This window comes from Eubalaena glacialis, chromosome 5, assembly GCF_028564815.1.
Source record: "Eubalaena glacialis isolate mEubGla1 chromosome 5, mEubGla1.1.hap2.+ XY, whole genome shotgun sequence".
NCBI classification, from domain to species: Eukaryota; Metazoa; Chordata; class Mammalia; order Artiodactyla; family Balaenidae; genus Eubalaena; species Eubalaena glacialis.
In genome coordinates, this window is record NC_083720.1 from 27138269 (window position 1) to 27164132 (window position 25864).

Below are 25864 nucleotides of genomic sequence, written 5' to 3' on the forward strand. Positions count from 1 at the left end.
CAGTATATACCTAGGGTAAGGATAAGAAAGAATACTATTGTTTTGTGCCATTTTTACTGTTTTCCCCAGCAAAAGTCTAAATTCAGCTCTGTTTTATGCCTCATTCTATCAAGCTTCAAGCAAATAAAAAATAATTAGATTGTTGAACTATTGTGTTCACCTAATTCCAAATTCAAATGATGACTTTTTTTAAAAAAAAAAGAAACCAAAGGATAAGTAAATGTGAAGGCTTTATGTCATTTTTATATGCTGTTTATTGTCATTTAATCTCTTTTGCTAAATGCTGTGATTAATTTTTCTATTTTTTTTTAATAGATCATCAGAAACTGGAAAGGGAAGCTAGAATCTGCCGTCTTTTGAAGCACCCCAATATTGGTAAGGACATGTTTTCAGTATATTTTAAATATTAACTAAAATTTTACATTATGTAATTTTACCACAATTTAAAAAATATTAATTTAATAAACTAGAATATTTGCAATTAACAAATAGGTTCCTAACTTTTGATCTTGGTTACATTTGTTTCTTCAAAGTTCTTTAAAAGTTTTTCAAAAGATAGCAGTTCTTTCTTATAAACACTTTAAAAATAATATAAGGTATTACTAGTTGAATAGTGCTTTTATGTATCTTTAAGGATTGTTCAGCTGCTGCTACTGAAGTGCAGAGAGACAGAACTTAGGCCATTATATTAGTCACCTAAGTTACTTTTCACCTATCCTGTAAAATGTTTACTTCATAATCACTGATTCTATTCAAGAAACTAGTAAAATTGTTTTAGAATATTATCCCTCATGAATATAATAGCATGATAATGTTCAAAACTGAAAAATATTGATGAATATAAAACAAATGCAAGAAAGAAACAAAGGAAAGAAAAAGCTATATTCTGTGACAATAGTTTTATTTTCGAAAAATGTTACTGTCCCAGCTCTGTCAGTTCTACTGTCAGCCAAAGTATTTCTGACATGCAAGGTGTGAGAGAGGGAGTAATCATGAAGTAGAATTAGCAAGATCATTCACTGAGAAGGTTTATATTTCTCTATTTTTATGTATAGGGCCATTCAGTGTCTATTCCTTCCCTGAAGTTCTTAGTATCCTGCATTTTGTGGGTTACTTAAATAGACACTAACAAGTAAATCTGATGCATTAACAAACTAGCAGCTGTCTAATAAGTGCCTTCTGGTTTAGAGAGAAAACAAAACAACCTCTGAAATGTAAATATACCTTTTTATAAGTATTTTACCCTGATAAAAGTCTATCGCATTTCTTGGTTGGCTGTATTATTTTCCTAGGGCTGTCATAACAAAGTACCACACACTGGGTAGCTTAAACAGAAATGTATTTTCTCATAATTCTGGAAACAAGAAGTCTGAGGTCAAGGTGTAGGGAGGGTTGGTTTCTTCTGAGACCTCTCTCCTTGTCTTGTAGGTGGCCATCTTCTCCTTGTGTTTTTACATGGTCTTCCTTCTGTATGATGTCTCTTTTTTAATTTCTTCTTCATGTAAGGGCACTAATCATATTGGATTAGGGTCCATCCTAATGACCTCATTTTAACTTAACTACTCTTTTAAAGACCCTAGCTCCAAATATAGTCCCATGCTGAGGTACTGGGAGTTAGGATTTCAACATGAATTTTGGAGGGACACAATTCAGCCCATAATATTGGCTAAAGAGAAATTATACAATAATGACCCACTATAGTTCAAAGAGTGCTTTCCTTGCTCAGGTTTAAGATAAAATGCAATTTTAGTTTACTGAACTTGTTATTCTTATGAAGGAGAGTATTTTTTTGCTTGTTCGTGCTGTTTTTAATCAGGATCCTTCTATGAAACTCAATTTTTTTTTTATAAATTTATTTTAATTTATTTATTTTTGGCTGCGTTGGGTCTTCGTTGCTGCGCGCGGGCTTTCTCTAGTTGCGGCGAGTGGGGGCTACTCTTTGTTGTAGTGTGCAGGCTTCTCACTGTGGTGGCTTCTCTTGTGGAGCATGGGCTCTAGGTGTGTGGGCTTCAGTAGTTGTGGCTTGCGGGCTCTAGAGCGGAGGCTCAGTAGTTGTGGTGCACAGGCTTAGTTGCTCTGCGGCATGTGGGATCTTCCCGGACCAGGGCTCGAACCCATGTCCCCTGCATTGGCAGGCAGATTCTTGGAAAGCCCTGAAACTCAATTTTTATAGATAATGAAAGTAGTTGCCTCCATTTCCTCTAGCAGACCACAGTTAAACCAAAGAAACCCAAAGTAAGACAAGAATGATTTTCGTTTTGACACCCCATGCAGAATAACCTTCCCAAAAAAGGGGAAGTCGTACACCGGGGAAAGTTCTAAAGTTTTGTGACATCACACCATCAACACACTCTGACACAATATAGGATTTTTTCAGGGCTCCATAGCAGCCAACATCATAGCTCCTTGGTTGCCTCACTTGAGGTTTTCTTCTCTCTCTCAGGTTGTTTGAACTCTCAGACCCGTTTCTAACCACAAGAGAGATTTTTAGTGATCCTATACTTCAGGGTATAAATCACAGATATATTAAACTTCTATCTCAACCATAACAGCGGCAAATTCACTCATATCATTCATTTACTTAACAAATTAATCTTCTGGGAATATAGTGGGGGACTTCCCTGATGGTTAAGATTCCACACTTCCGCTGCAGAGTGTGCGGGTTCGATCCCTGGTTGGGGAATTAAGATCCCGCATGGCGCCCGGTGCAGCCAAAAAAAAAAAAAAATTGGTTTGTTTTCATAGTATTCTGGGAATATGGTGGGAACACAACAGGCTAATATTCCTGCCCCAGTGGAGCTTGCATTGTTGGGGTAGACAGACTGTAAACAAAGTATAGGATGTTAGATTGTGATAGTTACTAGGAGAGAAAACAGGGAAAGGAAAAAGGTATGTTGGGGGATTACATTTTAAATAGTTGATCAGTATAACTTTATTGAGAATGAAACTTGAGTGAAAACCTAAAAAACAGGAGGACGCAAGTCATTTGGCTCTCTGGGGAAAAAGAAGCTTTCCAGGCAGAGGGAACAAACTGCCTTTGTAAACAGGCCCTGAGGCAAGAGCTTGCCCAGTGGATTCCACCAAAGCTTTTTTTTTTTTTTTCCTAATTGGAGAAATGAGGATAAGTTGCTTTTCATTTTATCTTAATCGATGGGTCTTCATGTCATGTAATGCGACAATGTTGTATTTACTCATGTAAAGAAAAATGATGAGACAACAACAACAGTAATGCCATACAGTAGTAAGCAGCTGCAAACAAAGGTGCGCTTCACAGATTGATACCACAGTGGACATCTGTGGGTCGACTGGGACGGGCGTGCAGTGAGCGGAACGTGGCTGTTCCTGTGGAGGTCTTGGTGCTGTTGACACTTTCACAGGGATCACTCGCACTTACTCGCTGCTAGTTCAGATCACGAAGGAAGACAGCATTTGGTCTTGACTTCCCTGAAGTAGATAGTCTGATACCTAAAGAATATAAGACTCTGATCCTCTTCTTCTGTTCTGTTATTTGCTTGGTTTTCTTAAAATCTGTCAGGTTTTAGAACTTCAAGGAAGGAAAGACTATTTTTGTCAATTTTTTCCCCTGTGAAAATTAGCTTGTTACATTTTAATTTTTTTGTGTCTCTCTTGGCACAGAATCGATAATCTGAGAATTTACAGGGAGTAAAAGGTTTCTCCCAAAGAAACATATTAAACCAACTAAAAGTGGTTGTTCACTAACCCACTTTCTTTTCTTCAGTGTTTTTTTTTTTTAAATGTTTTTCTGATTTTCAAAGTAATATACACATTTAGTGGAAAATTTGGAAGACACAATCACGTATGAAGAAGAAACTAGAGGGAACAATTTTTAATATTTGTTATATTCATTTCTGCCTTTTATAATAAATCTATATATATTGCTAATTTTCAGCATTCTCTTGTGTGCATTTTCATAACTCTTTAGATAAACCATGAAAATATAGTTTTTAATTGTCTAACTCAACAAAATTTATTGAGTGTGTAGCCAATGCCAGGCCATGTTCTAGGCTCGACACACTGGTGATGAAGCAGCGATCAAGAGAGACAGTGTTCCTGCTTTTCCCAAGCCTTACACCCTAGTGTAAGGAGATAGGCCATAAACAAATAAACCATTGTAGTAATGTCATAGGGATTGGTTCTGTGCAGAGAATTAAAAATAGGGTAATTTGATACAAGGGCATTGGGTGGCTACTGTCAAAGAGAGACAGAATCAGTAACTAGTTAAAGGCGACAGATAGATTTTATTCAATATTACTGGAGTTGGAGAAAGAGCTGAGCTAAATTCCAATTATAACAAAGACAGCTGGAGATTTTATGGCCAAGGAGCAGAATGAGAGGTCAGTGGGTAGAAAATTATTAAGAGGAGATATCAAAAGTAGGGGGATTCTTTTGCAAATGGCCTAGAATAACAAGATTCTTATTAATGGCACACCAAGAATTTAGATATCAAGGAAGGATGATGAGGAACTTGATCAGATATCAAGGGTGAGCAAAAATCAAGAGTGGGAGGGTGACTTAGCGGGAGTCTTTGCTAAAACTAGCTTCGGCAGTTGAGGACAGGGCCTCAAAGGACAAGACTTAGCTGAAAAGAGGGCTTAAAGGAGCCTCTTTAAAGTTTGGTCAAGGAGAGAGTCTTTGTCACTGCTTTAGAGTGTCTTGTCTGGCACAGTATGTATGCGGAGGTCACACTTAAACTGATATCTAAATGACAGGAAGAAACCGTCCTGGGGAAGCTCAGGGAGGAAGGGTTGCAAGCAGAGGGAGCTTCCCTTGTTAGGGGAGGAGTTGGGGACCAGTGGGTGCCCTGCCCTGGGTGAATGGGAGATGACCTGAGATGAGTCAGAAGGACAGGTGGTACCTGGTGGTAGGGCTTTGTAAACCGGGTCAGTGTGTTTGGGTTTTAGTCTAAGTGCAGTGGGAAGCCAGTGGAAAGATCTTAAGCAAGAGGAGCGAGTCTCAGTCTGATTTGCTCTGGCTGCAGTGTGTGAAATGGCTTGTAGTCACCTGAGCAGAGCCAGGGACCGTAGTGCTCCACCAGTTCATCAGGATCTGGTTTTTATCACCTCCATCTTCTTGGGTAAGAATTGAAATAGCTCCAGGGTGGCACTCTTCTCTGTGTGGGCCACATAGTCTCTGAAAAGCACCATGTATCTTTTGGCTCCACAAATTTGAAAGTGCAGGCAATTTCCTAAGCAGCTCCATCTTTCCTCTGCCTTTGGAGCAGCTAGTAAGACACTTTTGTTTGAACAGACTGGAAGGGCTATAGCTAACTCTAAACTAACATTATGGTGCTGATGAAATTTGGAGAGAAATCTGACCTCATGCTTCTGTTAATTAGCTTGTTTTGATCATTATGTTCATCTTTTATTTGAATAAAATGGCTTATTTTCTCTTGAGATATAAACAAATTCGTGCTAAATGAGATAGTTTGAGCTGTATGTCAGCATATTTACAAAATAAGGGGAAAATACCTTTAAGGTAGAAAAATAAAATACTTAAGGTAATATCCAAATTGTTGTCAAAATTATTCTGTATTTCCATTGTTTTTGTGCTTGATCTTTAATAAGCATTATTACTGAGGAATTTATTGAAACCTATAGTGGAGCCCAAATAACTAAAAACAGTAAGGAAAAACTAGGAAGACAGGCAAAACACTAAGTTCAACTATAGGAATCTGAAAAGAAGTAGACTGGGGAAAGAAAAGAAAAAATATCAAGAGCTTTGATCTGACGAATTTGATGTCCTAGGTGAGAAAATACCTACTTATAATCCTTTATTTTCAAGATCAATATTTGAGACAACTTTGCAGTTGGCGGTATGAAAAATTTTGTTACTGGGTTATCTCATTCGCTAAAGACTTGAATTTACGCTTTGTGTAGATGTTGGAAAGAGCGAGATAGTTTTTTGAAAGTTTGATGAAACCTTTATATTTGTAGAAGATCAGTATCACCTTTTAAGGTAAGCCTTTACTGATAAGGCTTACCTTATCAGAGAGCCAATAGAAGGACTGTGTGGTCTTTTAAAATCTAGTCTGTATTAGTGCCCTGGGACCCCTAGTACAATGAGTTAACCTTCCTGAGAGCATATTCTCTTAATGATTACATCCTTTCTACTACCTCTCACAGCTACTACCCTAAACACATAAACACGATCACTCATATGTTATTATAAAGTGCAATAGAAAATTAAAGACGTGGTATTAATGGAAAACTCTATAGACTCAGTGGACCCCACTTTATTCTACTTCTGACACTGGTCTGTTCTGTGAACTGCTGAAGCACATCCCATCTGCTCATTAACTTCTAGCTGTTTTCGTTGTGAAGCAGAGAAAAATTTGATCACTTTATTTCCTTCTGAGAATTATTAGAGTTAATGCATCTTATCATTTTGGTGAGGAGTTAATAAACTTTGGAAGATATTGAATGTAAATAAACAACTGAATAAATTATTAGGGGGCATTACTCACCAAGTAGTACCTAACTAATAATTTTTATTTATTTTTTAATTGAGGTATAGTTGATTTACAATATTATGTGTTTCAGGTATACAACATAGTGATTCACTTTTTAAAGGTTATATTCCATTTGTAGTTATTCTAAAATATTTGCTATAGTCCCTGTGCTGCACAATATATCACTGTAGCTTATTTATTTTATACATAGTAGTTTTTACCTCTTAAAACCCTACCTCTGTCATGCCCCTTGCCCCTCCCCACCCTGCACCGGTACCCACTAGTTTGTTTTCTATATCTGTGAGTCTGTGTCTGTTTTGCTGTATTCACTAGTTTGTTTTATTTTTTAATTTCATATATAAGTGATTTTATACAGTTAATTAATCATTTCTTGATGTTTAGTAGTTTCTTCCTGGGAGGTGGGGAAACTCAATAGTGGGAAAACATAGTTCAGAAACTGTTATGTATTATGTATATGGTATATACTGTGTATATATATTGTATATAATGTTATGTAATATATATTATATATAAATAATCAGAATCATAATATTGCAATAAGTGAGATCTCATAGATTATCTAGTACAAACTCAATTTCTTTTTGTTTGTTTTAATAATTAGGGAAACTATTCTCAATAAAGCTGGGGAAAAAACTTTAAAAAAATAATTAGGGAAACTAAAGTTTTCTGAATCTATATGACTTATCCAAAGTCACAATTCTTTAATGACATTTCCAAACCTAAATTCTTAATACCCTCTCTATAAAAGAGGTACTGATGTTTAGGGATGCTGACTTGCAGCAATAAGGTTGAAAAGGCATTGGTATTCGTGTTCCCTTTCAAGGAGAGTTTTGAAGTTGTTTTTGGTTGAATCAATCCTCTCCTCATATAGGATAAACATTAAGTTAAAAACTACTAATCCTAATACAAGAAAAGAAAATTTTATAAGTTTTGGAGAATGTAATACCTTATATATTAACCCTGATATGGAACCATTATATTTCTGAAAGATGCTCCGATTGAACAAGTTTTATGGTTTGACATATATAACAATACATGAAATTACATACACTGACAGGTAGAGCTTAAAGAATATATAAAGACTTTACTTTCTATATAAGCAGTTTTCCCATGCCTGTGAGTGATAATTTATGGTATCTAGGATATATATAATTTCCTTTTCCTAAAATGTAAAACTGGAAGAGCCCTTAGGAATTATCTAAGCCCAATATAGATTTTACAGTAGAGATTGGAGGTAATATGCACAAGGTCACACACAGATCTCCAAAGAGATGAAAAATGTGCTTATTACCTCATTTTGCATGTACTGTCTCTTCTTTTACCTGATCTTGGAGGCATGGTGTCATACTGTAAAAGTAATATTTGAACCTCAGTTTTAGATCTCCCTAGGCTTTGCAGAAATTTCTTGGGTCAAATATCATCCCTCTAATTTTCACAAGATAAAATTGCCAGTCATTGTTCTTTGATTTTAACAAAATTTTACCCTTTTATTTCACTCTGCATACAGTCCTCTTCCAGGTTCCTAGAATTTATAAGGAATCAATCCAATCACATTGTATAAGCTTAACTTCAATAAATATTGATCTTCAATATCCCCAGTAGTTATCAGATGATTAAATTGCCTTAAATGGCTATTGCTACAAGATTTCAGTTTTGAACCCTTTGAAAGAGAGAGTCACATGGGAAAGAACAGTTAGTGTAAGTAAATGTTACCTGATATGCCAAGAAAACAAAGCTAATGTTTTTATGAATGACAGTCAAAAGTCTTTTTCAATGTTGTGAGAAATCCAACAACCTTCTAAGGGAGTGATAATTAAATAGTTTTTCTCTATGACATTCTTCATTTTTGGCATTTATGCCTAATATTCATAACAGTTTATAATTACACAAGAATATGTAATTTTTATTGTTAAACAACTTTCTCTAGTGCCTCTCCAACAGATTAAAGGTAATTTAACGCTATTCAGTAGTAAAAAGCAAAGTACTCTTGTTTTATCTTCACCTTTTATTTGATTAAATCTCACCTCTCTTTCTTGATTATTTGGTGTGAAGGCTAAATTACTTCTTAGAATATCTTACTGTCTGCAGAATTGATTATCCTCTTCTAACAATGTGAGAAGTAGCACAAAGAAATTATTTTTTCTCCCAACAAATAAATATTTTCAATAATACTCATTATTATCTACTCTAGCTTTTTCTTTTTTCTTTTCTTTCTTTTTTTTTTTTTTTTTTTGTTCATTTACTATGGTGCCAGTAATACACCCTTTGTAATTCTTGGTTGAAAGTTAAATTCAGAATCTTTTTAAGTAAACAACTTACAGTAGAAAGATGAAATTTAGATGTAAAAACCGTAGATTCAAGACAATATTTTAAATTCTCTTTTAATTAGTGACTTTGGATCTGAGTCCATTTGTTATTGGTTCCTTTGTAAATCGTTTTTTCCATATATCAAATGAAAAAGCCAGTTCCTGAGTTATGCTAAAAGCAGTTGGATTTTATATGAAATAAGAGAGAAAAACGGTCCTTTCACAAATGAAGGACAGTTTGTGATTGAGACTTACTGGGTAGTACGCTTTGATCTACCCATGCATAATGGTTACTCACATGTATCTCCTGATTTTTCTACTAAACCTATTTTATGTCCATCTTGTCCTGTCTTCCCTAGTTTCAGGGTAGGACCCCTCTAACAGAGTATCGGAAGTTTATAATAGTTTCTTGGGCTAAGAATTATGTCCTAAACTAAAACTTGAAAGGAAAATAATACCAAATATTACTTGCACCTTTTTCTTTGTTTGTTTGTTTGCTTTACTGAGGCTTGAGTTGTGCACAATCCTCTCTCCTCTCCCTTACCTCACCACAGGCAAGAACGGCTTCTGCAGTCAGGAAGCCCTGAAAAGAGCTCAGGAATCTTTTAATCACTTAAAAATCATTGCTCTTTTCCCTTTCTTCTGATAGCTTTGATAATAAAAATAAATTTAGGTATAGTAAGCTATTGTGTTAAGATTTGAAGATGGGCTGAATAAAGGAAGAAAAATTCCAGTGAACTTTGTCACTAGAATTAATAACAAAACTGTTAAGTGTGTTATTATTGTAACCAAAAGTGAGGTCCGCTGCTCGCTGCTCAAACGCCAATAAAGAGGCCAGGCTGGTGGAAAGGAAAGTTTGCCTTATTTTGGATGCTGGCAACGGGGGGGTGGGGGGGGGGCGGGGGGGCGGGGGCACGGACGCCTGTCCAAAGGCCGACTTCCCCCCCGCCCCCCCACCGATCAGGGGGCAAGTGCTTTTACAGACAGAGGGACGGGGCGCCATGCAGTAGCAGCACAGTCAGCTCCGACAGTCATCTTGAATTGCTCATCGGTGGTCTGACCAGCGTCATCTTGATCGTTTTAGGTACAGGAGTCTTCAGTTCCAGATTCGGTTTGTTTCCATCTCTCTGAGGCCAGTTCTCGGAATCGTGGCAGCTTATGTCACGGCTACAAGCTGGTCATCATGTAGTCAACTTCTTCCACCTGGTGGGGATTTCAGTATCTATAAGACAGCTCCCAGGATATGGCTCCGAATATTATCTATAGCCCTTGAGATGGAACTAAAGGTCCTTGACTGTGCTTCATGACTCAACTATTATTTTTTGGTCTCCGTTGACTGTTTTCCTTTGTTTCTGCATTTTCTCACTTCTCTGATTAAACTTACTCTTTGGCTAAAGTTTTTCCACAGACAAAAGGCAGGCAGAGGGCTTCCCTGGTGGCGCAGTGGTTGAGAATCTGCCTGCCAATGCAGGGGACACGGGTTCGAGCCCTGGTCTGGGAAGATCCCACATGCCGCAGAGCAATTAGGCCTGTGAGCCACAACTACTGAGCTTGCTCGTCTGGAGCCTGTGCTCCGCAACAAGAGAGGCCACGATAGTGAGAGGCCCGCGCACCGCGATGAAGAGTGGCCCCCGCTTGCCGCAACTAGAGAAAGACCTTGCACAGAAACGAAGACCCAACACAGCCAAAAATAAATAAATAAATAAATAAATTTTTAAAAAAAGGCAGGCAGAGGACATGGGAGGGGCAAGGACCACAGGGTCCTGCTTCATTTCATTATCAGGCACTGGTCTAAATGCTCTCCAGGCATAGTCTTTTAATCCACAATACAAACAAGTGCCGTTCTTATCTCCGTTTTACAGGCCAGGAATCTAAAGCCCAAAGAAGTTACGCAATTAACTAAAGTCATACAGCTAGTAAGTGGTCAAGTTGAGATTCAAACCAGCACATTCTACTAGCACAATCCATGCTCTTCCACGCACACTGTATGGCCTCCAGTTGCTGTGTAACTTTGGATTGCTCACACTGTTGTTTAATAAGTAGAGAAAAGAATCTCAAAGTTTTATGAAGATTGATTAAAAGTAGACTAAGACCCTCTTCTAGAGGTATTGTATAATTTTACTATTTATCTTTAATTCTAACTCCAGAGGTGAAATATCATCATGAGATTATTGAAACACTCATAGCAAATAACGGATATGATAGAATTAATTATATTTTAGTGACAGTAAATTTTAGTATTTGGTGAAAAATCTTTTCAGTGGTCATATTTAATCCTGCATTATGTATTTACTTGCTATGCAAGACAATTTTTTACTCTCCTGTCTTATGGTTAAAGAAAATGAAGTATTTGTCAGAAAACAGTGAAGATTTAAGGAAACAAACCAACAACGGTAATTAAGGTGATGTGTAACATGACAAAACAAATTTTTTTTTTAATAAATTTATTTTATTTTATTTTTGGCTGTGCTGGGTCTTCGTTGCTGCACGTGGGCTTTCTTTATTTGCTGCGAGCGGGGGCTACTGTTCGTGGCGGTATGTGGGCTTCTCAACTGCAGTGGCTTCTCTTGTTGTGGAGCATGGGCTCTAGGCACACGGGCTTCAGTAGTTGTGGCTCGTCGGCTCTAGCAGGCTCAATAGTTGTGGCACATGGGCTTAGTTGCTCTGCAGCATGTGGGATCTTCCCGGACCAGGGCTCAAACCCGTGTCCTCTGCATTGGCAGGCGGATTCTTAACCACTGCGCCACCAGGGAAGCCCCGACAAGACAAATTTTAAAAGCTATTCTTTGAATTGTAGAAAAACAATCAGGACAGGACATTTCCGGGATGATGGATTCTAAGATCAGATGAACCCTCAGGTGGGCATGAGTATTTTAAACAACCAATGCTCATAACTTATTTTAATAGAGTATATTCAGGAATACCAATTTAGAGTTTGGAGATAACTTTTGGAAGTGTAATTTAGAGTTCAATTATAACACTTATTTCTAGCATTTTATAATGCTTGCTGTGGTTTAGTTTGATAGAAAAATTGTCACTTTAGGAAAGGTAGTGCTATATTCTCATTATTTTTAAGTTTGAAAATAGGAATTTGTTTTCTTTAAAAATGCTCCAAAGGTAGAAGCGTTTGCTCTTTGAATTTGATTTATAGTGCATCTGCTTAACAAAAACAACCACATCTCTGACGAACTTGCCATGGAGTGATGACTGTGTCAGGTTACTGTTTGATATGTTAATTTTGTTGATTATTTAGTTTAAAAGGCTAATGGACTGTGTTGAAGGGAAGGAAACAGATACATACAGTAATATGACTTGAATTCTTCTTCTGTTAAAATATCTTTTCACATTTTGTATTTCAGTGGTCATTTACAATATATTGTCTATGAAATGACAGAAAAATTATTTGGTAGGATTTTGTTCACACTATTGAAGTTCAGTAGTTCACTGTTCAAAGATTACTTTCAATTTTCAGTAACAGGTATACTGTGTAAGAGTTTTAACCAAAGGCTTAGAATAAGAAGAAAAATTTCTATAGCCTACAAAATTACTCTCCAAAGAAGATGGCAGTAATTTTTGTGAATCCATTATTTTGATGTATAGGAAATCTTGTCTTTCATTCATTCTGTTCAGAAAATGAATAATTGTACTTACAAATATTTAATTGGAATCTTACATTATGTAAACAGTTCCCCTGTAGAGATAGTCACAATTATAATTCCCTTGAGTATCAGTGGTTTTGAATATTCAGATGAATTTGGGTTGGATTACTTGTAAAAAAAAAAAAAAAAAGAACAGTGCTTTAATTGTTAATCTGTTTTGTATTAAGAGCAAAACTCTTACTTTAAAATCAAAGTGGTGAAACAATATTTTATATTTTGATTAGCTCTGAAAGTAACTTAAGAAATATTATTAAAAGATACTGATTTAATTTCTTGCTATCCATTATTTTTTCTTCTAATTTCTTAATCATTACATGAGTTTTTTACATCAACATTTGATTTTAGAATTAAAAAGTTATACCGGTCTGGATACACATAAAATGAAACAAGATGAGCAAAATAAAATATATATGATTTGTGATTTCCAGTGATTAACATTAAGCACTGATTGAGTTGAACAGTGCTAACTCTGTTGCAGTTAAAATACTGAAAGACTACAGAGATGCCTGAGACATAGTCCTTAACCACAAGGAGTTTACAGTTTAGGAGGGCAGATTGTGATGTATGAAACTAAAATACAAGGTGGTTACATACTGTAATGAAACTCTTACTGAGTGCCATGAGAGCACTAAGGAATAAACTAAGAAGTTTAACTGAAATACATTGGGTAATGAACAGAATTCTGCCATAAAGGAGTATGGATTGGACTCGATATCATTATGGAAAGAACATCAAAAGGAAAGGTCAGATATAAACGTCCTTGTCACACTTGAAGAATGATAGAAAATCTGGAGTGATTGGAGTATAATTTGTGTGTTGACCATCAAGTTTGATTGGGAGTAATAGTGGAGAGTCTTGACTTTCTGTGTCAAGGAATTTTATCACTAATCTGTAGAAATAGGAAATTATTAAAGATTAATTTAGTTGACACACATGATTATATCAGTTTCCCCGAAAGACAAATTTGGTAATAATAAGCATAATTGTTCAGAGTCAGGAGAAACTGGTGTTGAAAAAGCATTTAAAACTCTTTTGAATTAATTTATGTATAAGACGTGATGAGTTCGTAAACTATGGTAATGGGAGCAGAGAAAGCAGAAAGGGCAAAGATACCGGTGACACTGTGAAGGTAGAATCAGACCATCTTGGGCAGCAGTTATATTGTGGTGAGTGGGATAGAAGGAGGTTCCTCTGAGGTATCTGTTTTGAGTGACTAGAGAAATATTGATTCCTTTAAGAATAGAGAAAACAGGAAAAGATAGTTGGAAGAAATTAGAAATTTAGTTGAATATGAGAACATGAAATTTTTTTTTAAAGATTGGAAAATATCTCTTTTGGGGGACCATGGACAAAAAAAATATAGAAATAGCAAACAACACCGCCTAAAACCCTGATTGGTCACTTTTTGCCAGAAAGTGTAAGTCTCTTACCACTTGGGCATTCCTCTTCAGGATGGAAGTGGTTGGCAGTGATTATGATCATCCCTCCTAGACCAGTACTTGACTGCAGCTAGACTCTTGGTTTTAGGTCCTTGTTTATATAGAGGAAGTCTAGACGGTCAGATTCTGCTCAAAGTGTCTCCTGAACAAGCAAGATAGTCTCTGCGCCAACTCCATCACCTAACTGTGGTTTAGCATTTCTAGGGTGTTCTTTCTCCCGTGGTCTCTCAACCAGAGTAAGGCTCACTTCTCACTAGTCTCTCGTGCCTTAGCCAAACATGTGTCTTTTCTGACTCAGTACCTTAATTACTTTAATTTGCATGTATCTTATCTGACTTATATGTGGGACACGACATAGAACTCTAGAGAATGTGAATACGTATTTTGGAGACACGTCGGGGATAGTGCGAGTGGATGAACACATCTAGCAGTATGAGCATTGTGAAGGGTACCAAAGACAATGACGACAAGTGCCCACTTGTAAAGAGCATGAAACGCCTTTTTTTTTTTAAGAGCTATAATAACAATAATTTTCTTAGATTATTTTTATTTTCAGTGTACTTTAATATACATTTTTATATAAAATAGCTAAAATTTTTCTAGATAAATAAAAGGAAACTATATTTTGGGGACAAAATATTTGGAATTGTACAAAAAAGCAATATTGACTTTTTTTCACTTTTAACAATAATAGTTCAACTGTGTTGATTTTAGGTAGACTTACATCAATTTTTACTCTTATAAGTACCAAGACCATGTTTTATTAACAGGCTTAATTTTATTGGAGCTATAATGAAGTTTTAATATTGAAGATCAGATGTTTTCTTCAGCCAATTGCCATTCCCCAATTTCTCACTTAAAAGCTGGTAATTCCAATTATATATTTAAATTTCTTTGTTAGGATCTTTCCAACAGGAGAACTCTGATGAAACATGGTTTTCAAATGTCATTCTCATATGTGTAGATTATTCCAGTGACCTTTTCTTTTGATATTCCATATATAAATCTGCCTTTCAAAATTAAATTACATCTTCTGGTCACTTTTCTAATAATACATTCATAATATGGAGAAGAGAAATAAGATAAGGCCATTTTCCCCCGCCCAGAAAGCCAAAGAATCAATGATTTATAATCACTGAATTTCATCCTGGGGTGATTTTGTCACCTTCACTGTCTCTTTCTCCTGGGGCTCTTTAGCGGTGTGTGTTTTGTTGTCACAACTGAGGGTGCCCATCTGGCATCAGTTGAGTGGAGGCCACAGATGCCACTAAACATCCTACAATGCAAAAGACAGACCCTCACAATAATGAATTATTTGGTCCAACAAGTTAATAGTGCTGAGATTGAAAAACTCTGATTTAAGGTAAGAGTGACAACAATAACAATAAGACAGATAGCCAGCCTTTACTTGCTGGATCCATGCAATTTCCTTACATTAAAAAAATTAGTCAATGTGTCCCCTTAAATGAAGGACAAGTAGGCAATGACACTGGCATAGAATATCCTGTGAGTAAAAGTTTGTAAAATACTCCCTTTTAACAAAAAAGTAGAAAAATAAAGAACTAGTTTAAATGTCAACCATAATTAAGAAGAAACACAGATTAGAATTTTGTTTTTTTCTAAGTTGTTCAAAAAGGATATTTATATAATGAAACATTTTTCATTTAAAACTAAGTGAAAACTATGTAAGTCAATATTTAAGTAAAGTGAGTAGAATACCTCCCAAGAATCAGATGGAGGTAAAAAGGAAATAATTCTCCAGTGAAATAATTTTATCGTCATTGTGAATCACTTAGAACAGCGATTCTTACCGTTTTTGGATCTTCAGCCTCCTTCAGATAAACTTTTTTTTTTTTTTTTAATTTTATCCTAGTGTTTTCCAATCAATCGATTAAATCTTTTTTTAAATATTTATTTATTTATTTATGGCTGTGTTGGGTCTTCGTTTCTGTGTGAGGGCTTTCTCTAGTTGCGGCAAGCGGGGGCCACTCTTCATCGCGGTGCGCGGGCCTCTCACTATCGCGACCTCTCTTGTTGCGGAGCACAGGCTCCAGACGCGCAAGCTCAGTAGTTGTGGCTCACGGGCCTAGTTGCTCCGCGGCATGTGGGATCTTCCCAGACCAGGGCTCGAACCCGTGTCCCCTGCATTGGCAGGCAGATTCTCAACCACTGCGCCACCAGGGAAGCCCCAGATAAACTTTTATAGGCTATAGATTCTCTCTCTTCACAAAATTGCATATTGACATCAAATTTTTCATATAGTTTGGAGTATTTATGGAGATCAGTAGAGCCTAAATATGGACCTTTAGACCATAGATTTCATATTAATACAAAACGGAACTTATTTTGAAGAAATATAGTGAAATGACCTCTTACTCTTAAATGTGATTCTCATGTTAGTCTTAATGACCTTGTAGTTCATATAAAAAGATTTGCACAGTTCTCTCCACCTCAACTCTCATCTTAATAAAGCATGCATTTTGAGTTGGGGATGTAGTCTGTGGAAGGGAGAAATACCACCTAGTTCACTTGAGAATTAATCCCTCAGACAGGAACTAAGCTAACCTCACATTTATTTATGCCTATTTGTATCTTTACATTATTAATCCCCCCCCCAAAGAATTTGTTAAGAAAATGAATAAGATTTTAGATATGCATCTAGCAAAGAGAATAAACTGCTTTTGAAACAATTTGGAAGTATCTAAAGTGAAGCAGAGAAATTGCACTATAGGCAGAAGCCAATAGGCAGAAGCCAACCTAGCAGACTGGTGCTGACATATGCTAATTACAAGCCTTTAAAAATCTGCTCATTAAAACAAGTTTTATTAGGTAACCTTGGCAAGCCTGATTCCTTACTTCACGTGCCAAAAGGTAATGAAATTTATTTAAATAAAATAGAATAATTCCGCCTTTTAACTAATTTTGATGGATCTTGTCCCCCATTAAGCTGAATCAGTGATGCATTACTATGATGTAACAGTTGCAGAGCATCTCCCAATAAAATGGAAAAAACAAATGAAACTCTCTCCTGAGGTCTTCCCATAAACTAGACAGTGTTATTTAATTGTTTATTTTTTGAGACTAAATGGAAGGTTGTTTCGCAGTTATTTGTTTTTAATTTGGGAACATTTTAATGTTTCAGCAGTGAATTTTAACAAGATTACTCTGGCTGCTGTGCGTCTGACCATGTCTCTCCTCTGCTCAGAAACTGCTCAGTGGCTTTCTAGTTAGAAGACAAGCCCTAGAGTCCTCACAATGGCCTGAGACCCTACACAGGGATCCCCAGCCCCTTTATCTTCCTGATCTTAGATCAGCTCCACTTCCCTCCCCGATACCTGCTCTGCTCCAGACCCTCTGGGCTGCTTGGGTTCCTCAGCTGTGCCCTGTGTTCCTTCGGAGGGTGCTGCCCCTGCCCCAGCAGTTCTGTAGGCTGCTTCCCTCAGGCCTCTGCTCAGCCATTGCCTATCCGGAGGCCTCCCCTGCCAGCTCTCATGCCCACAGCACACTCCCTGCCTTCCTTCCTTGCTTTATTTTTTTCTCTAGCACTTACCATGACACTGTATGCTTAGTTGTTGTTTTGATTATTTTCTACCCACTAGCAAATAAAACCCCAGGAAGGCAGGGACTTTGCTTGTTAACTGTTATATCCTTTGTACCTAAAATAGCCTCTGACATAAAGTCTGTGCTCAATAAATAAATGTTGCAGGGATTAAACAATGCATGGGTGGATATATTTTTATTAAGTTAAATTTAGATCATCTGAAGGGGAACACACTTCTATTAATATAAGTAGAAGAAAAACATACATTTTAATTTATGAAGTAGTTGTTTTATTCAAGCACAGGATTCATCTATAGGATTTTGGATTCCTTCTGACTAAAGTGTATATCAGTGGCTTAGGGCAAGCCCACACCTAAACAAAGACTGTAAAACCAGAGAGCAAACTTAAGGTTTCTGTCTGGTTGGGCAGGTCAACACACCATATGGCAGCATACCTCTTTTTACTGTCTGGTCTTCCTGAATAATCCCTTATCACTTAGTCTGAAATTCCCCATCCTGCAGGAGTCTTGACCCATACCCCTCTTGGGGTTGTTTGATACATTTCCCACGCAGCTTGTAGATTCTCAGGCGTCCTTGTTGGGAGTGTCAGGGTCTCACTGTTTCTTTTACCTGGCAGACACCTAAAACTGCTAGCTGCTTCCCCATTTTCCTGGGGAGCATTCTAACTATACCCCAGAAAGCAGAACTGTACTATCAATAAAAGTCACCAATTTCCCCCCCTTGCCAGATCATCCACTGATCTGGTTGGTGAGCCTCATTCTTAGACATTTATGGGATAGCCCTTAATTTGACTACTCCACTCTTCAAAGCAAAAGCCTACTTTTCAGATGAAATTGCCAAACTGATGAGTAAAGAAAGAGGGTTGGTTGTCTCTTTCACTCTTGCTTCTTTAATACGCTTGTCCTGTCCTCAGTGATTCCTTTGAAGGCCTCTGGGAGCCCTGCCCTGCACAAGGATTGGCAAGCTTTTTCTATAAAGCACCCAACAGGAAGTATTTTAGACTTTGCTAGCCATGCCTTCTCTCATCCTAACTATTCAACTTTGCCATTGTAGTTCGAAGTAGCCATAGACACTTCATAACTGAGTAGGTATGACTGTGTTCCAATAAAACTTTATTTACAGACACTGGAATCTGAAATTTATTTTTTATATGTCATAAAATATTCTTCTTTTGATTTTTTTACAACCATTTAAAATTTTTTTAAGCCTGTTCTCAGTTTACAGACCATTCTAAAATAGGTATTGAGCTGGATTTGATCTGTGGGCCATAGTTTGCTAAAGCCCTATGCTAGAGTCTAAGAGACCTTCCTTTGTGGGTTATTTGGACCTCAGATATCTGCTGGACTCCCTAATGCTTTCTTTCCTGGGCCTGGGAAACAGCTTCATCTTGATTTCCTGGCCACCTTGTATATTCTGAATCTCGGAGGACAGAAGCTAAAATATCTGGGTGCAGTAATGACCTGTGTGGCTTTCCATTTCTGAATTCCTCTAATTCTGGAAACCAGTTTCATTTCAACTCTGGTTTCTGATTTAATGCTGTTCCGGATTCGAGGTCTAATGTGATGTGAAAAGCCTTAACCCTGCTACTCAGTTTCCTTTCAGTCTGGCTATTGATCTTGCTGTTACCTGTGCTCCTAGTTGACCCCTGACTGGATTTCTTGCCCTGCAATGAGGTTCTAGATAGTTGCTGCTCACGGATTTCCCCCTCATCAGCCAACTGCCACACCTAGGTAACCTGTTAATGTTGGGTTTGGTTAAGTGCTTGAGCTGACATCACTCAAAGCTTACCTGTATTCTTTTTTACTTGAAAATGGATCATCTGTTTCAGATTACCTCTGAATTTACACACACAGGTGCTATGTCTAAACAATTTTAACCCCTGACTTTTTCTCATACTTTTGGATTATATATAACCTAGGCCAGTTTTGTCCTCATTTGGCAGATTTGGTGCCCTCTAAGCTGTGAATCTGGCAGGATGTTATTTTTTTCTGTTTATTCTAATATTTTTGAGGTGTTTTTCTTTTTGAATCTAATCTTTTCCCCATCCTTCCCAAAATACTCTTAGTCTACTAGGGGCTGTACCTCTTATAAAATGGCAAGTAGAATGGCCTCAGTTGAAAGCTTGCCTTTCTTAATAACACAAAACCATTCTGACAGTAATGGGTATAATGAACTAATTTTGATATAATAGAGGACAGTTTCTCTGAGAGTACAGAAGAGGCCATATCACATTCACCTTCAGTTGCAAAGATCTCATGAGGAAATCCCCTCTATCCTTTGGACCTATTTGCACTTGTAAAGCTGACCTGGATCCCCTTCAGTACTCTGCTAGGTTAATCAAATGGGACACTGTAATACGAGCACTGATGAGGCGTCTGATGTTTCTCAAAGGGGGAGGGTGGTGCCACTCTGAACATGTCGGCCATTCAGGTGCAGGAGAAATTTCCCCTGGTGAGGGAAAGAAGCAAACCGCACCTAGGCACAGAGTCATTCCAGCAGGTTATCAAGATGGGCAGTGCAAGCTGCCATCAATGGTCAACAGTTCTTCCTCTGTGTGTCGACAGCTTATCAGAATTCCCTGGCCTCAGAAGACCATCAACACAGTTCCCAGACCCTGTCCTACTGCAGGTGATTGATAGAGCTGACATGGTTCCTGGTTTTTGACTTGCTCTTCCTGGGCCCTGGACCCAAGTCTACACACTTGAAGTCTGGGCTTATGAGCCCCTGGGCATGACTTTGCAGATAGCCCTATTTGTGACCTGAACCTGTGATAACTGCCTCTGGCCTTGACCTTCCATTTTTCCGACTCTCCACACTGTCCCCTGCTCTGTCTCTCCACACTAAGGCTTTTGTCCTTGCTTGGCTTTTCTATCCTGTTTGCCTCTGATGTCCTGGAAGACAAAATTATTCATTTCCATTGAAACATCACAATTTTTAGCAGATATTTGAATAGATATAAACTGAAGAAATGTAACTAGTCTACTGAGAAAGATTTTCACTTTTGTGAATTTATTTATTTGATATTTTGATTAATTACTAGTCCCTGAGTTACATAACATAGAGATAATTCCTGCTCTGTGTGTGTGTGTATGTATATACACAGTTGACCCTTGAACAACTTGGGTTTGAGCTGTGCTGGTCCTCTTATAGATATACTTTTTTCAATAAATATGTACTACAGTACTACACGATCTGAGGTTGCTTGACTGTGCAGATGTGGAACCACAGATATGGAGGGCCAACTGTAAAGTTATACACAAATTTTTGACTGCATGAAGGGTCGGCACCCCTTACCCCTGTTTAAGGGGTCAAGTTCAAGGATCAACTGTATATAACTATTATTATTTACATATATATGTAGTGTTTTCTTGTTCTTAATTTTAAGTTGTAGTGTGTCTCATTTCACAGATGTATTTTCACCTTTACCCCTATGTTCATTTTGCAAATTGAGGACTTTAATGATCACCATGAGTGGGTCATTACTTAGCCCAGCACAAATTGTATCATGATTTTATTGTTGCCAATAGCAAATTTACTGCCTTAGTATTTTTCTACTATTATTTGAGACTCTTGACAGCATTTTATTCCTAAAGATAACATTCTTTTTAAAAAGTATCTTGAGAGAGTATGAAAATCATTCATAAAGTGTTTTAATATCACATGGTATTCAAATGGTTATATTGGTGACTGGATAACTTCAGGATCTGAAAGGCTAGTAGCTCTCTGAGTGAAGAACTGAAGAAATAGGTAGTGGAAAATATATATTCCAATAAGTGATATTTTATTAAACTAATCTTCCATTCTATATCAGCCAATTAAGGTTCTTATGCTGCCATGGGTAGTCGCACCAAAGTCATGATCCTTTTCATCAGAGATCAGGAAGAGGGATCTGGCTTCCAGCTGTATCTGGACTTAGGAAATCTTCCAGTGCCCTATGGTGAAAGGAAGGTCTCTGTTATCCTCACCAGCTCTGAAAGACAGCTGAGGAAGAGAAAGCTATGGTTTCACAACCTCTTTATGGAAAAGAAAATAAATCTTTAGGCTGAATGGTGAACATTGCACAAAAGAGAAAGATCAATAACCTCACTCCCCCTGCCACACTTGACCTGGAGAGATTCTGGGGATTCGGAGGGACGTTCCCTTCTGAGTAGGTACTTTGTTTTCAGTTTGGGTTTAATTCAGCCTGAGCTGTTCAGTTGTCTGCGTCTGATGGCACCTGTGTTTGTGCTGAAGGTGAGAGGCGGGAGGGTGGAGGGGAGTGGGAGGTTCTGATAGTGGCCAGATGCTTTTTGATTTTCTACAACTCTGAAGCTAGTAGTTCTGTATTCCTCTCATCCACCTCTCTACTTCCCAGCCCACTTGAAGATTATGGCTTCTTTGAGATAAAAGTAACTCTGTAGAGCTCTACAGAGCCCTGTTAGGAATCCTAATGAATAATTCAAATACACAAAACTGAACTTGTTTCCTGGTGTTGTTGGAACACAGTACAATCAGGGGTGAGCTGGACTGCCAGTGGGTGGTTCTGAAACCTTCATTTACATAAGATTCCTTTGATAAAAATGCATATTTGTAGGATTCAACATCACAGATTGACCTGGGGTGGGCTCTTGGAATCTGCTATTTATTTACTTGCTCGATTTTTTGGTTTATTGACTTTTTGGTTAAGTCAAGCACCAAGTGATTCTGATGTAGGTTTTCAGGGACCACAGTTTAGAAAAAGCGTTTTTCTAGAGATGATGTTACAAAGAGCTAAATCCCCAGTAAAGCTTTGGGCCAGGAACCTTTTATTCAACTCTGGTAGATCACTAGACTCCCTGTCTTCTTTCTTTTCCATACTAGGTCTAGAGAATGAAATCATTAAGAAGGATTCTTAGATAGCAATAACCTGAAACCTATTGTGTCTAAACACTTACCATAATTATCTTATTTAATTTTTCAAACAAGTACTTTGCAGATATTAGTATTACCTCCATTGTTTGAATGGCTCTAATAAATATTGAGCACCCACTATGTGCTCTGCACAGATGAAGAAGCTGAGTCTCAAAGAGATTGATTAATTTGCCTGAAGTTACTTATTTTATGAAGGGGGGAACCAGGATTCAAATATATTTGTTTGATTCCAAAGTTCACGTTTCCACTACACAAGCCTTCTGTTCTTCACTTCCTCCTCTTGTTAAAGCCACGAGAGCTCTCTGTGCAGCTGCATGACATTTTTATTTAGATAAAGCACTAGAATGTGACCTACATGGTACCAAATATTGTTGACATGTAAGGGGTTTCCTACTTGTGCGGGAAGTTGGGACATTTACACATGAAAATACTCAACATTTCAAAGGAGCATGTAATTAAATGCCCAAATTAGATACATAGAGAAGAGAGAGGCTCGTGTTGTATGTGAAATGTTTTATGCAGGATACTGGACAGATTTGAATATCTTGAAGGACAAGATTTAAGGGAGCTGGGAACAATGTTGCCCACAAATCATGGAAGTTGACATGAGTCAGTTCTGGGGATAATACTGAGTAATCATCCTTCTACATTTTAAAGGTTATTAACACACATTTAGCTATGTAAGTAATTCCCCCTTATTGCCTTCTCACTGAAAACTTTTTGAAAAAGAAGCACTCTGTTTCCATTCCATCAGCCTCTGCATTCAGGCCCCTGCTCATGTGTTCCAATGGAACTGCTCTCATCATGATTACCAATCACCTTATTACTAAGTTCAGTGGAACCTTTCAGGTTCTGGTCTTACTTGCTGTCTCTCTACAAGTTGAAACTGTGAGTCACCTGCTTTGGCTTTGTAACACTAGTGTTTTTCAGATGTCTTCTTTGTCTCGAACAATTCATTCTCAGTTTCCTTCCTGAGTTCCTCTACCTTTGCCTATCCCTTGAATCTACCCAGGGCATCTCAATCATAGGCTGTTTATTCCCAAACCTATCTTTCACAGTCTAGCATTTCTTTCCAAACACACTTCCCACTACCTACTGGAATGTTTGCTTGGATGTTGTACTGGTACCCTACTGGTAATAGTATGCGTGAATGGGCCTTGTTTTCCAACCCTGCTCCACCCGCCCCACCCAGACCTGCTCCTGTGCTTGTGTTTCCTGCCTCAACTTTATTGCCTTGCCTAATCCAGAAACCTAGTGCCGTCCGGTCCACCTCTCTTTCCCTTGCCAACTTACATAGTCGCTGAGCAACGCCTCTCACTTCAGCTTCCCTAATGGCTTTTAAGTCTCTCCTCTTCTCTTTACCCACATACCACAGGCCAAGCTCAAATAAACTTTTCCCCTCCTCCGTTCTTCACTTTGCTTCTGAGAAAGATATTTTTTAAATGCAAATCAGATCTGTCACTCCTTTCCTTAAAATCTTTCCATGTCTCCCTAGTTCCTCAGGCTAAATTCTAAAATCCTAACTCTGCAGAATCTTGTACATTTCAGTTCCCTTAGTTGTTCTCTACTCTCTAGTCATGTAGACCACTTCCCCTCCTTCAACCCCTCCTTGAACCAGTTGTCTCCTACCTCTAACGAACTCCAAACTGTTCTCCTAAATGTGCACCTGGCAAAACTGAGAGAACATTGTATTCTGTGCCTCGTAAGTACCTAACCTTCCCCCTAGAAAGAGGGCCCCTGTGGGAATCACACCCAAGGAGAGAGCAGAGGACGCTTCCTGCAGGTGACCTCTGGTCCTCATGCTCACGTTCTCCGGCACCTAACTCATTTTTCTTTCTGTATTCTAGCGTTTTCACCCTTGTTCTCACAGTCTCCCTCTCTCCCTCCCTCCCTCTCCCCCCCCCCCCATCTCTCACACAAATACACACGCACACACCTGTGTTTCTAATCAGAGCTATTTTCTGTTCAAGCTTTATCCTTTTCAACCTCATCTTCCCAATCAGGCTTCCCTTTCATTCATCTAAATTGGTGTTTTTATATTATGCCTGAACAAATGTACAGAATTATTTGAGTACGCTACTAGCTCCTACCTCTGCTGAGAGGATTTAGAAATTAGAAGAGTGACGGGTGGCCTGAAGTTACAAATTGGGAGGCACAAAGCGTGAACGAATAGAACGAGGTTTGGGAGGGTAGGTTGGAGAGCTGCATGTCCGTTTAAGGGTGGACGGGGTGAGGTGGCTGCTCTTGCTTGCTTTCGGTCCACAAACTGCTGTAGACCCTACGGGAACCAGTTCAGAGACTTGGTGTTCCTCCCTGAGATTTAGAATTTATTATTTCAAGAGCATTTCAGCTCTGCCCAGGCAGCCGAGGCTTCCACAGTAAAGGCCTAGGAATCCACCTGCAGACCAAAAAAACCTTACACTTTTATAGTTTCTGAAAAAAAAAATTCAGATTATATCTTACTTGATAGATATTTTGTAGCAATTTGCCTTCAAGTTTTATACCAAAGTAAGTTTACAGACTACAGTTTTCAGGGGAATCTCCTGAATAGACCGATTATTATTTGCTTGCTGCTAAAGATTGTTGATTATGTGCCCAAACCGAAACAAAAGAGTGCATTTAGCTTTTTCTATGAGGATTTCTGAAATCAAACACGAATGAAACCAAGGGACCAAAGATAAGGGCTCATAAGTTCACGAAGCTTGCTAATGGGGTTTTAAATAACTCCCCTTTATACGAACTTTCACTCAGCTCTCTTATTCTGCTTGGTATGTTTTATTTTACATTATTTTGAAAAACAAAACACTGAGGATATACTCGATTTTGGATACAGAACTATTTCAAGAATTGTAGGAAAATCCTTGCAGCTTTAGAATTACACGTGGCCTACAGAGTCAGCCTCATTCATTTATTCATCTATTTGACAAGTTTTTTTTTAATATCTATCATGTTAGGTACTCTTCTAGATACTGTGATACAGCAGCGAACAAAGCTGACCAAAATCCCTTGCCTACTGCTTATACTCAGGAGCAGGGGCTGGGGATAAACAAACAAATCCTGTCCTTGGTCAGATTGTGATAAGTGAGCCAAGCCCAAAAGGAAATGAGGCAACAGGCTTTGCAACACCCAAAGGAAGAGCCTTTCAGGGAGACTGAGCTGGAAGCTTGCCTGGCGTAGCTGAGAGCAGCACGCAGGCCAGTGTGGCATGGCATGATGTGGAGTGAGGAGACAGGAGGTTGTAGGTGATGCTACCAGGAAGGTGACAGGAGCTCGTAGGTTGTGATAAGGATCTTCACTTTCCTTCCTAGTGAGCTGGTACTATAGAGAGGTTATAGCTGACTAAGACAGGTGGGAAGTCTTTGAGAGTTCTGAGGAGAGCAGTGAGCTGATCTGACTTCTGGTTTAAGAGCATCGCTCTGGCTTCTGTGTCACCGGAGGACTGCAAGGGCAAAAGCAGAGGCCGGGAGACCCTGTTAGGAGGCAGTTACAGTCATCAGTGACTTGCACTGGGGCAGCAGC

The 25864-nt window shown here is 38.2% G+C and overlaps 1 protein-coding gene across 4 annotated transcripts in view; it reads left to right on the forward strand.

Moving 5' to 3' along the window:
* Positions 1–25864, forward strand: part of CAMK2D (calcium/calmodulin dependent protein kinase II delta) — a 290301-nt gene that overhangs the window by 88509 nt on the left and 175928 nt on the right. For all 4 annotated transcript variants that reach the window (XM_061192041.1, XM_061192038.1, XM_061192040.1 and 1 more), the window contains exon 3: positions 316–375. In XM_061192041.1, coding sequence (XP_061048024.1) covers positions 316–375 — 60 coding nt within the window. The remainder of the gene's footprint in view (positions 1–315; positions 376–25864) is intronic.